Source organism: Ceratosolen solmsi, unplaced genomic scaffold, assembly GCF_000503995.2.
Source record: "Ceratosolen solmsi marchali unplaced genomic scaffold, CerSol_1.0 scaffold1, whole genome shotgun sequence".
NCBI lineage: Eukaryota > Metazoa > Arthropoda > Insecta > Hymenoptera > Agaonidae > Ceratosolen > Ceratosolen solmsi.
Genome location: NW_011948415.1, coordinates 12,471,237 through 12,484,274, shown reverse-complemented (window position 1 = coordinate 12,484,274; position 13,038 = coordinate 12,471,237). Strand labels below are relative to the sequence as shown.

The 13,038-nt window shown below is 26.5% G+C and overlaps 2 protein-coding genes across 3 annotated transcripts; one reads left to right on the top strand and one right to left on the bottom strand.

Moving 5' to 3' along the window:
* Positions 1–1,454, bottom strand: Phf5a (PHD finger protein 5a). 2 transcript variants are annotated; one of them, XM_011508046.1, is made up of 4 exons: positions 1,429–1,447; positions 1,174–1,342; positions 881–1,071; positions 1–192 (listed from the first exon to the last, which is right to left on the bottom strand). In XM_011508046.1, exons 2-4 carry the CDS (start codon positions 1,223–1,225, stop codon positions 103–105), a joined length of 333 nt encoding a protein of 110 aa, XP_011506348.1. In that variant the 5' UTR covers positions 1,226–1,342; positions 1,429–1,447; the 3' UTR covers positions 1–102. The 2 variants fall into 2 exon arrangements, with proteins under 2 accessions (XP_011506348.1, XP_011506347.1); XM_011508045.1 differs by having other exon boundaries at positions 1,174–1,454.
* Positions 1,455–3,797: 2,343 nt separating this feature from the next.
* LOC105368892 (60 kDa SS-A/Ro ribonucleoprotein) lies at positions 3,798–7,115 on the top strand. The gene is made up of 8 exons (XM_011508044.1): positions 3,798–4,083; positions 4,164–4,518; positions 4,590–4,813; positions 4,873–5,075; positions 5,150–5,270; positions 5,347–5,765; positions 6,207–6,338; positions 7,004–7,115. Coding segments are annotated over exons 1-8 (1,665 nt in total). The 5' UTR covers positions 3,798–3,873; the 3' UTR covers positions 7,005–7,115.
* Positions 7,116–13,038: the final 5,923 nt, after the last annotated feature.

Genomic DNA, 13,038 nt, shown 5'->3' with positions numbered 1-13,038 from the left:
ACGCTTTACGTAAATTAAATATCCTTTGAATTTCTATTGACAATGGAAATTATCTTACAAAGTACATTCTTACACGCTAGATTTAAATACATTGTAAATCTCTTATCGCCTTTTAAAACCATATTTTTTCCTTTCATAGAAGAGATCAGTTTTCGAACTTCCAAGATTAACAATTTTTGGGCATCCATCTCGCTAAAAAAAAAAAAAATAATACAAACAGATGATGTTATTTTTAATAAATATCTAATGTGAAATTATTAGATAATTATAGATAATTATGATAATTTGAAGCAGTCGTTCAAAACAATATTCATTGCAATCGTGATGCGCAATAGAAATGTAAGAAAAATATTAATCCGAGATTCGATACAAATGTAAAAAATACTTTTATGTGTAAAATCTAAACAATAGATTTAATACGTTATCTTAATATAGAATGAAAAGCGTTTAAATTTACAAATATTTTACAAAGCAACTAATGATCAACTAAACCACTAACGTATGTAATTAAAGATTATTAAGCATTTAGTACATATTAAATGTAAAAAATTTCTGGTTTTATTATCTTTCATGCATTAACATTAATTTACAATTCTATATTAAAGATCGATGTATTTTATTTTATAAATACAAATGCTTCTTATCTGTCTGTATCTTTGTCATGTAATGTGAAATTTTGTTTCTAATTTCAATCTTTATTTAAAGTAACTAAAATAAAGTCAATTTATAATATATAAATTAATACTTTATGCTGGTTACAATAATTCAAAACTAAATTAAAAATTCTTGAATTATTTGCCAGAAAAAAAGTTTTATCTTAAAATACATTGTTAGATAGATTATGAAAATATTATTGAAAAAGAGTGAACATATATCTTACATCTTTTTCTTGAATAGTGCATTCCTTGCAATAATAAGCATCGGATACACCTGGTCCTCCACAGATCACACATCGTCCTTGATACGAACCATAGTTACATTCGTCACAAATTCTCACTAAAGTGCAAGGTCTCACATACGAATCACAAATGACGCATTTACCATCGCATTTTTCACATAAACGGCCAATAGCTAGTAAAAAATTAATTATTCATATTAACAATCGCGTTTACTTGAATAATTATAGGTTATGTTGTCAATAATTATCAATATTAAAACTACTTGTAAACTTACCAACTCCTGGCTGTTTACGACAAAAAATCAAATCCGGATGATGCTTCGCCATAGTCAAATAAAATTACTTTTCTATAATTTTTTATTATTCGCAAATACTCGCTTTATTTACAAGCTTAACGTATTCGTCATCTTGCCGGTGGCATTTGTATGGTAAACATCTCCTATCCTATAAATCCAATTCACAAAACTGCATATTTATTGATAATAAAAATATACGTAAATATAGCTTAATTCGCCCGATCAGATTCTCACATCGGATTAATTTGCTTCTCCACAGTTTTTTAAAGATAAAATATAATTGCCAGTCTTCAAGTTGCAAATGTACGATGCCTATATATCTAATAAAATCATTTACGATACTTCATTTTAATCAATTGGGAATAAACAAAATTGCTCGTCTCTTAACTTAATTTGCTTTGTCAAAAAATATCTGATATATCTCTAAATTTCAATAATATTATTAGAAAAAATATATAAACACTGCTCTAATCTCGAGACAGAATGCATTATGCGCGCGCATAAATAAATATAAAACAAAAACAAAAACAAACAAAAACAAAAAAAAAAATCAGGTAAAAGATGAATATTTCTCCTTTTTTGAGTATTCTAACGTTTTGTAACTCTCGTAATAACGTATAATTATAATTATATCGAAAGCAATTGAACTGCTTGTGAGTTTGCCCGATTAAATTTGTTAAAAATATTAATGATATGGCATTCAATATAATTGTTAATAATTATACTTCGGTTTATTAAATTCTTGTATTTGTAATTAACGAAGCATTGAAAGATACACTTTTTATAAACGAAATTAAACTCTCGTACTCGTAGCTATCTTCTTTCCTTTTCATGCATACTATAATTGGACTCTTTAGTCATCGAAGATCTATTGGAAATCAAAATTTCGTTTTAAAGTGCATATTAATATTTCATCATTACTTACTTAAATCGATCAATCGTTGGATGCAAAAAAAAAAAAAAAAAAAAAAAAAAGAAAAACAGTATTGACTAATTCACCCAAATTCTCTTAGAAATGCATACAATAAGAGTACAAATGCCTTAATGCGCTGATAATAAATTATATAACGCTTATTATGTCAATTTCATACGTATTTTAATATAGTAAAATGTAATAAAATATCTAATGGAAGTTTCTTAATGAAAATTTGAAAAATATAATTCATATATATTTTGATTCAAAAGTTTTATATACAATTATTATGCTTTTCAACTGATTTGACTTTGATACGAATGATTCAAATAATTAAAAGTTAATAATCCCTAAGCAACATTTATAGCTTTTAATTCTTGAACTAAATTACTAAATAAAACAAACAACAAAACTGCAATTACATACCGACCACCCCATAACTCAAATAGTAATGAAATCAAACGAAGGTAAATTTAATGAATCATTTAAAATATTTATTACTTTACGTATTAATACGGGACGTGTAGTAGTATACGTTAAAATATTATAGGTAATAAATTATGATTTCGCTTGTAAATATTTAATTATATATATATATATATATATATATATATATATATATATAATAGTAATATTTGTAGACAAGACATTAATGATTAATTAAAATAATTTATTTTCTAGTTAATAATAAAATGTTATTGGTTTGTCATTTTACATATGGGAGTTACACGATATATGGCATACATTAAAGCCTTGTAATTACGAGATTACTAGATTCCCTTTCTAGAATGCTTTAACAACTTCCAACATAAAAAATTAAAAACAACCTGTCATCGATAAATTTCAACCATAATAATCATAATATTATTGCCGATATCAGTATGGGTAAAAGATGTTCCTAATAATATATTAAAATATATTACAATATACAGTTTATCGTAAAACTTATTTTATACCAAAGTATTCATTACCCGTTAAGAATATTTAAGGTTCATACTTATTTATTAATTATATATTATAATTACTAATTAAAAATTTAATATGATTAGAATAAGATTATTAACATTCGAAGATTTTTCATAATCTAATCCATATACTTATATCGGCAAACTATATATGTGCGATTAATATTATATTTCACTGTATATCATTGAATTTATATTCATGAAAATTATTGCAAATAATAAACAAAAATACATTTCAATTTTACCGCTAGATAGGCTGCTTCCGTTTCTATAATAAACAGGGTGTGATTGCTCCGATTACTCCACTCTTTGCTAAGGTAACGCTATTCATGCTGAACTGGAATATTTGAAATATTGGATAAGCTTTATCGAGAAAGTAAGAAAAAATAATTAAAAATTTAATATTACTTTATTGTTAGGTGTAATATTTATTTTACTAGGCGAATTTTTAACTTTACCATCATTAATTTCATGAAACTTGTACTGATCACGAATTTGTACTGTTAACTTTTACAAGTAATTAAAATTTACTGTTACATTACCATCTACCAAAGGTAGCCATATTCCATAGATATTCCATACAGAATTGTAATCATTGAAATAATCACGTCCGCATATTTTTCCTCGCATTCAAAAATAGCCTAATTAAATTACGCAGATTTTTAATAATATTGCTTATTGTTTTTAGAAATAAGTGCTTAAAGTACGAGCTAGAGGGTTTTTTGTGTGTCAATTGATGTAGTAGAAACTCAATTTCACATTTGCTCGTAGTAATTCAATCTTGAATTTAAATCTTAAGAAATGTACGAGGAGGAAGATATGCCGTACATACGTGAATTTCTACTGAGTCGGCAATTGTGCCGTTTCCTATATATTGGCACAGAAAAGCCCGTATACAAATCAGGAAATTGGTTCGATTATAATTATAACTTGACACAAAACATTTTCTCTATCGACGAATATGCTACGTATTATAACGAATTCAAGGATATTGTTTCATTGATTATTCAGGTATTATGGAAAAATAATTTTCATTGCTCTTGAAAAATAGTGAACTTATCAAATAATTATGGAAATCAAATTTTATTTAGGAACACGACAGGAAGCTTATACAAAATCCTGAAACATTGATTTTTGTATTAGCAATGTGCGCTCAACAGCATGAAAAGGAAAATTTGCGTAGAAAAGCATATGATGCTGTATGCAAAGTTTGCAAATCACCAGAACACTTTATTTTATTTAATAAATTCTGTTCTCTAATTAATAAGCACAAAGATTGTCCAAAAAAGGGTGGGAATGGTCATGGGTGGAGAAATGCAGTTAAAAAGTGGTATTATTCCAAAACGCCGATGGAACTTGCTAAGATTGCTACGGAATTCAAAAGTAGATATGGATGGAAGCATAAAGATATTATAAAACTGGCGCATATTCGTACAACTGGAAGTGGTAAATAATATTTTTGGTGGACAAAATTTTATTGGTTCATTTCTATAGGCCATAAATAACTATATTTTTAGATAGAGAAATAGTATTCAAATATATGTTATTTGGCTTTAAGAAATTAAAAGAAACATTACCCGATCCAAATACACAAAGTGAAACGGCTGAGGAAATAATGAAATTTTTCGAGTCGGTGGAGGATTTGAAACATTGCAAAGATAGAATTAGGTCGGCCGCATTAATCGATTCTCTTAATCTCACACTGGATCATGTACCTGAGCACATGCTAAAATTTGAAGAAGTAATATGTCCAATGGTCTTATAATATTTATTATTATTATTATATTACTGGTTTTATAGGTTTGGAATTTATTAGTATCTTCCATGAGTTTAAGCATGATTTTAAAAAATCTTCAACGAATTCATAATCTCGGCTTTTTGAAATCAAATGGAGCTATGACATTAAAAGTTTTAGATTCTCTAAATCCACAGAATGTCACGAAAGAAAAAATTCATCCTGCTGTATTTCTAATTACAGTAAAGAATTACCTGAATGCTGGAAAGTAAGAAAATTTTTATATTCTAATAAAATGATGAAACGAATCACTTGTATGAACTCGTATTTGTTAATTCACAGATCATTGTCATATGAAAAACGAAAGATTAAAGAACAGGCAAAAAAACCACTACCATCGCCTCCTAAAGCCAATAAAGAAATTGTAGATGCACTATATGACATGTTGAATTTTTCATTTTCAGTCAGTTTATTTATATTCTTTTTATTTTATATCATTTTTATTTACATAATAAATTTGATTAAAAATTATATTCCAGCATTTGCAAGCTACTAATCATAGATATTTCATTGCTATCGACACGAGTCGAAGAATGATTGAAAATGGGTGTTGGAGAAATGGTAATGTAAATGCATTTGAGGCTGGCTGCTTGATTGCTTATTCGCTCATTCGGACGGAAAAAAATGTCACTATAGCGACCTTTAAAAATAGTGTAGTTGAGAGTGTTATTATTAATGCCGATGACCACGACGATTTAACATTTTTACAATTCATGAAGAAATTACAATCCAAAACTTTGGAGAATATTGACGTGGCAAAACTTATAACGGAGGCTTTTAAAAAACACAATCATTATGACGTTTTCATCAATCTCATTGATAAAATTGATGACCTACCAGAATATTCGGAAGACGATATCGATATGTACAAAAAAAAATTAAAACTGCCAATTTCCAAGTAATGTTATATCTTATTTAATCGAAATCACGAAAATTTGATTGATATTATAAATAATACTTTTCTACAATTTAAACTACATTTGATTTTAAAATGTAATCAATGATTTCATTTAATTGATCGAGATTTTGTAATTATAAAATACAACAATTCAAATTCAAATTTGTCATTCTAAGCTGATATTTATATAACAATTGATATTATTAACAATTAAAAGAAATTAAAATTTAATTAAGGATGATTCAATTGATTTTACTAGTTATTTATTTTCAATTGATTTTACTAGTTATTATACTAATTCTATTGAATTTACTAGTAAATTTGTATGTTAAATTATTATAAAAACTAGTTTGTAAATAGTTGAATTAGAAAAATGTATATAATTTACGTTTTACGAAATTATTAAATTCAATTTTATTTGAAATAAATTTGCTTTTTCAGCTTCATCAGATTTGTCAATTGTGCCTTGAGTGATTCGTCAACATTTCGCCGGAAATTTTTTGGTGAAAATATTGTTTACATATGTGGATTTGATGAAAAGGTACCTTACATCATAGAAGCTTTCGCTCGATGGTACATTTAAAACATTCTTCGTTTTCAAAATCAATTTATAAATTTCTTTTTCAATTCGAATTGAAGAAGTTTATGATTTCTCATCATGACATTAAAAAGTAATTTTTATTAAGCGTAAACTGAAGTTCTTATATGAAATTATATTTTTTTTACAAATATCAAATTTTATATTTTAGTTTAAAAAACAAAATTCATATTGTGCTCAGTGGATAGATTTTGTTAAAAATTACTAAGCAATCACACATAATTTATCAAATTCTGTAAAAGTTTGATGGGATAAGTAACGTATAACATGACTGCAAGCCTTATGAAGTTATGTATCGATGTCATATAATCATCTAACATTATTATTATTGTAAAATCCTACTCAATATTGTTAACTGCACGTAACATTAGCACATAACATTTAAATTAAGCTGCGTAGGGGTTGAATTTGAAATTTTCTCTAATTATTGAATTATCTTGTCTAGATGTTATTTTTTTTTTTTTTTTAATTTGTATACTCATTAGTTCACAAGTTTTGAACATTAGACCGCCTTAAATATTTTATTTATTTTTTTTTTTTTTTTTTTTTTTTTTTTTTTTTTTTTTTAATTAATAATTTTAAATGACTTATATTTCGCAGGAACGTGAATATTTTTATTTTATTTTTCTTTGTGTTGTAGAGTGAAAAATAGTGAACCCACTTACACGGCAGATCGTTAGTGTTAAGATTTGACATTAGATTGTTAGAGCATATCGTTAATAATCTATGGTACGTTTCGGGCTAAAGTAGGAAGAAATGATTTATAAAAAAAAATCAGGACATAACTCGAATCGTAATTAATTCCTTTGTAGCTTATTTATTTCTCTGTAGTGCTGTGAAAACAAAACGAGAGAAAATAAATAATAAAACGAAAGCAAATAAAGTGCTTTTTATAATTCTAAAGCTTATCTTAAAAACACTGACATAAGCAGTAGTGAAAAAAAAAGTATAGAAATTGATAACTTTACTAAGAAACGCATTATACGAACTAGCACGCCTCTACTAGTATGAAGAAGAAGAAAAAAAAAAAGAATTAGAAATAAAGAATGCGACAAAAAAACATGGGAATAAAAATTTTTATCCTGCGACATGGAAGAAGAAAAATACTATGAGGATAGAACGTTAAAGAAAAAATTTGTCCACTGTGATAGTCATTTAGTCCCAAAGAATATAGACATACATTAGTATAATTTACTATTATCTTCATATTTGCCATATCCAAAGTGAAGGGAAACGAGAAATAAACTAATGACTCTACTGATATACAAGAATACTGTGATACAAGAATACAATGTTTATATTATTCAAGGAAGAAAGAAAAAATAGAATAAAAAAAAAACGGATGGCTGAGCTAAACGTATATATAGTCAGAGGCGTGCATATAGTTCGATTTATTTGTTGATTGATGTTGACGTATTTCGATTATAAACATATAAAGTTTAAGACTTATAGATAACTTTAAGGAATCATTATTTAGAGCATAATGCTTACAATGCAAGTAAATAACTTATAAAGTTCGAGCCTCGAATTGTTACTAGTGTATTTCGAATATAGAGTTCTAAAATTTGAAGGAAAAAAAAAATTAATTATACACACTCGTTTCAGATATACAACTTGTGACATTTGTCAAAAGCGTTAACATCGAATTGCGTATTACTTACTTTTCTCGAAAGCACAAAGTTTTCACTTGCAACGTAATTTGTTATTTTTCCTGCATTTAAGTATTACGTAATCGTGTAAATAATACATTTATCATGTTTTTATATAGCAATTTTATTCTTATTATAAATGTCACAAGAGCCTCAAACGGGTGTCGATGAAAATTTTTTTAATTTAGAACGCTGGTTCGAGATGCTTCTAACTCTTGCAAAATGTAAAATTCTCATATGGCTGTGTCCTGCAAATAATGTCTGTCTTATGGACGAATTATCCCGTTTAAAGCGTAATTCGTGTAAATTCGTAAATTTGCAGTTTATTCTCTTCATGGTAAATCAAGTACCAAAAAAGAAAAGAAAAAGAAAAAGAAAAGAAAAAAAAAACAACATTGCACCAGTCAATTCGAGGCACGATAAGCCAACACTTTCTTGTGCGTCTAGCTTTCTTATTAATAATTAATATTAACGACATAAATAATTATTATAAAGATATAAAAATTATAGTGTAGCTCGTAAGCACTCTGAGTTTCTCTTCGCGCTATTTCGACTAATAGATGAGATCCGTAAAACAACAAAATAATAATAACGATTATATTATAAATAAAAAGACCGGCAATTACTTTACATTAAGAAGTTTTAGAATTTTATCGTTCGACTGTTTTATAGGGAGTGAAGCTAATCGATTGTACTAATCGATCTTTCGCATATATTCTGTTATTGGAGTATTAAGGGAAATAGTATTTTTTAGAAAAATTTTTCCTAAACAAATTTCGTAAATACCGAATGTGGAACAATGCGCTTAGAGAGATTATTTACACGTGCAGGCATGATTGCTAGGCGACATCCCGTTGACCATATTATTATTATTATTATTATTATTATTATTATTATTAATAACAATAATAACAATAACATTAATATTAATCATAATTAATAGGCAGAGCTTTTATAAGAGAATGAATGTCGGGAAAAAAGACAAAAAAGACAAAAAAAAAAACAAAAACCACAAATAATAATTACTATGCATTATAACTAATTAGATAAGATTAGACATTTGTGTTACGTTGAATCGCTTACATAATTAATCAATTAACTCTGGCTGCATGGTGGCAAGTACATACGCTACATTCATTGTTCTTAATATAATAATTATTATGCATACACACATACGCTAAATGATATATAGACACTAGTTATTAAAAAAAAAAAAAAATAAAAAAAAAAAAATGGACATTGATAGTTGTCGATGAGAGATTCCATAGTTATGTAAATTCAATAAAATAACCGGAGTTAAGTTACCGGAGCTTGAGCCGACGTGAAAATAACCGGGCACTTATTAGTAATGAAGATTATCGTTGAAAGTAAAATTACCGTGACAATAATACAATAGTTATTGAAAACCGACACTAATTGCAAACTTTTTATGAGGGAAAAAAGTTTTACCGATAGCTCTTGACTTTTTCACAAATAAGTGCTTTTTCCTGCTCTCTTCATAGTTTCACATGCATTTTCTCCATTGTGCATTAAGGATTGATTAGCTTTATCTTTATCGGCGTCAAAATAATCAATGAAATTTTATAACGCGAATAGAACGAATGTGGCTAGTATTATTATTTTATTTCGTATTTTATTCTTATTTCGATGGATTCTCGATCACTTAATGGCTATATCAAATAGGCTGCTTATTGATATTATTACATAAGCTACTTTTTACATTACCTTCGTCCTCGTATTTACTTTCCCTTCTTTCATTGGCGCGAATATCTTCCACTTTTATCGTTGAACTTATTGCAACTGCTATTGTTCATATCGATAGTAAAGCTATTTCATTAACAATTCAATCGATGTATTAAGGATACCCAGTGGGAACTCATCGTATAGCCGTAGCTATAAGAATTTGTCATTTTACAAGGAACATTCTTTGCTAAACGATTAAAAGTATCGGATATCTTGTCGATAACTTCATTTGGCATATTTTACCTTATTCATCACGTGTAAAAAGTAGTATATTATACAAATTTTAGTGTGATCCGTCAATAACTTATAACTATAAAGCATTCAAAAAATATTGTGATTTACTTTTTCCTTGATGCTTACTGCTTTACGACTGTAGATTTTAAAAAATAGACACAGACGCGCGCGCGCGCGCGCACGATACATCGAATTTGTTAATATCTAGATAAAAAAAAATTTTTTATTCAACTTATACATTTTATAAAATGAACGACAAATTTAAATAAAATATTTATTAAAGTTATTTAATGTAGCTGTCAAACGATGATATATTTTTACTTTTAATTTCAAATTACGTAATTATTTTACTATTTACGTACCTTTACACTATGCACATTTGGAATGAAATAATGATTTTAAAAATATGTTTTTCTCGTTTAAATTAAATAATTATCGTGCAATGCCATTTGTTATCGTTAAACATAGTCCAAAAAAAAAAAAAATTTATAACGATGAAACCGTTTAAAAGAAAATATTTCAATGTCCATTCTTACTGGGCATAAAAAAATAATAAAAATAACAGTTAATTATGTCTGCTTTATGTCTAGCTATATTATGTCTTACTTATATTATAATATTATATACAAGCATATTGTATATAATATACATTACGCAACTTTAATATACTTCAGAATGGAATTTTTCATTAAAATATGTATTAATGATGTTAAATGAAATAACTCATTATCTTAAATGAAGATTAAAATATTTAGATTGCTTGTTAAATGTACACAGGCGTGATACATTTATTAGAATCTAGCAATAATTGATACCATTGATCTAAATAGTGACAGAAAATAAAAAATTGATCGTGCTTAAAAATGTAATAATGCCGATATGTATTTGACAATTTGCGTATTTTAAGAATTGGTTGAAGTAGGAAACGACATTTCAAACGTCACTGAATTCGGTTGAAAATGATTGCGAAGCACCATTATTATAAATAAATTAATAATAATTAATATTACTACATACTGTAAAGATAATTCAAATACGCTTTTTGCCTATAAAACTATGTCACTGTATTATTCATACTTGCATACATTTATATATATATATATATATATATATAACAACAACACAATGAAAGATGAAACAGGGCTAGAATTATAAAAATATTTGTGAAGCATTTCGTTTCCGCGAGATATATACATAGAATATACGCTTACCTCACTGTTGCGTCGTCAATATAAGAAAGTAAATGCAGAGACAACGAGAACTGTAACGTAAAAGTCGAGCGTCAAACGAGTAATTGTTTCTTCTTGAAATTTACGATATGTATTATATGCATTTGCAAATTGTTTTTTTTTTTATTTTTTTCTTTAACAATGTCATCGACTTTAAAATAGAAAAATAATTTAAGAATATCAAAACGAATACGCCTACGTTTCGGCCTTACTACTGTGAGCGCTTGCGAGAGAAGTGACTTTTATTAGTTTATAATTAAAAAAAAAAAAAAAAAAACTGCTCGCTCTTTATGAGTATTGACTGTATAAAAATAATTATGAAATAAAGCCTTGTGGAGCTCACCGATTATTTCTAACTAGGTATTATACTAAAAAATATAAAATGTGACATGCCGTAAATCTATACGTTTAAACCCCGCATTTAAAAGAGATAAAACGGAAAAAGGAAAAACATTGAAAAAAAAACTACAATTGTTGACCCGACCAGAATGTTATTTTTATACTTCGGCGAATTCAGATTCATCTACTGTGTACTATTTACAATACATTGAGCTGGCTGATGAGGTGAGAAGTAAAAAAAAAAAAAAAAAAAAAAAAAAAAAAAAAAAATCAAAAAGTTTTATTGTTATTTTTTTAATGTAAGGCGCATAAACTCGTGTTAAAGTAAATATGCATCACTGCTCTTTTTTTTTTTTTTTTTTTTTTTTTTTCAAAACAAGCAATATGTTAAAATTTGTTGTATCATTATGTATGAGAACATTTGTATGTATATGGAAGGAAAAACAGAATTTATACATTTGTAAGAATTTAATCAACCTCGCACCACCTACAACAATATGTATATTATTATTATTATCTAATGGAATTTATTGTTTCTGCGAGCTGTGCGGATCTTATACCTATGCTGTCATGTTTCGATTAATTATCTTTATTATTGTTATATTCCGGTAATAAATGGAAACAAGACGAGAGTTTAATGGAAAGAACAAAGCATTATATACAAATTCTTAGCTGTTTTTTGTTATCAATGCAAATAAAACCCAATTTTCAAATAAATTCATCAAAAACCAACACGTGACTATTTTCATTATAACGTTACTTCATTGTCTTTATTTTTATACTTTTTATTTATCACTTTCTAAACACTAACTAAAAATTCAGTTCTTTAAAAACAATAATATTTTTCATGATTGTGATATATCTAAGAGATCGCAGATCGCATATATAATTCGAGTCCAACAATAATGAATTTTTGAAAAATATATTTTTACGCGTTAATGTATTATGCCGTTGTCGACTCTTTTTCTCTTATTAAATTACCACAACAGTTGATAAATAACACGCAACTGTTTAATGAATTTGTCTCATTCATTTCTAAACTATTAATCAGTTTCTTGTAAAATTTTCAATCTTATTATAATAAAGATTATCGTTATATTTTGACTAATAATAATAGTATCAAAATATTTTATATATTAGTTATATTTAAAGTTGTATTGTGCCTTAGATATTTTTTTTTTCTTTTTTTTCTTTTTTAATAAAAGTAATATGACAAGTGGAAATATGAAGATATAAATAACAAATGTATAATTACAATAAAATATAGTGTCAAAATCAAATTTATTGTACACAATCGATTTAATCAAAAGTGTTTATGCACTGTTTGCAAAGCTTAAAATATCAATTTAATCAATTATAAATGTTTGAATTATCGTTAATTTAACGATATTTTTGTTAAATATATTTTATTTACGGAGTAATTTATTATTTTAATTTTATTAATGCCATAATTTTAATAGTTTTTAAAAATTATTCTTAAC

What these genes read in the sequence shown, in the direction of transcription:
- Phf5a (XM_011508045.1), bottom strand. Translation starts at nt 1,225, where the DNA reads ATGGCGAAGCATCATCCGGATTTGATTTTTTGTCGTAAACAGCCAGGA. An exon ending in TCGTAAACAGCCAGGAGTTG is followed by an intron (nt 1,072 to 1,173) that starts GTAAGTTTACAA and finishes ATTTTTTACTAG; the next exon opens with CTATTGGCCGTTTATGTGAA. An exon ending in GCACTATTCAAGAAAAAGAT is followed by an intron (nt 193 to 880) that starts GTAAGATATATG and finishes TTTTTTTTTTAG; the next exon opens with CGAGATGGATGCCCAAAAAT.
- LOC105368892 (XM_011508044.1), top strand. Translation starts at nt 3,874, where the DNA reads ATGTACGAGGAGGAAGATATGCCGTACATACGTGAATTTCTACTGAGT. An exon ending in TTGTTTCATTGATTATTCAG is followed by an intron (nt 4,084 to 4,163) that starts GTATTATGGAAA and finishes AATTTTATTTAG; the next exon opens with GAACACGACAGGAAGCTTAT. An exon ending in AATTACCTGAATGCTGGAAA is followed by an intron (nt 5,076 to 5,149) that starts GTAAGAAAATTT and finishes GTTAATTCACAG; the next exon opens with ATCATTGTCATATGAAAAAC.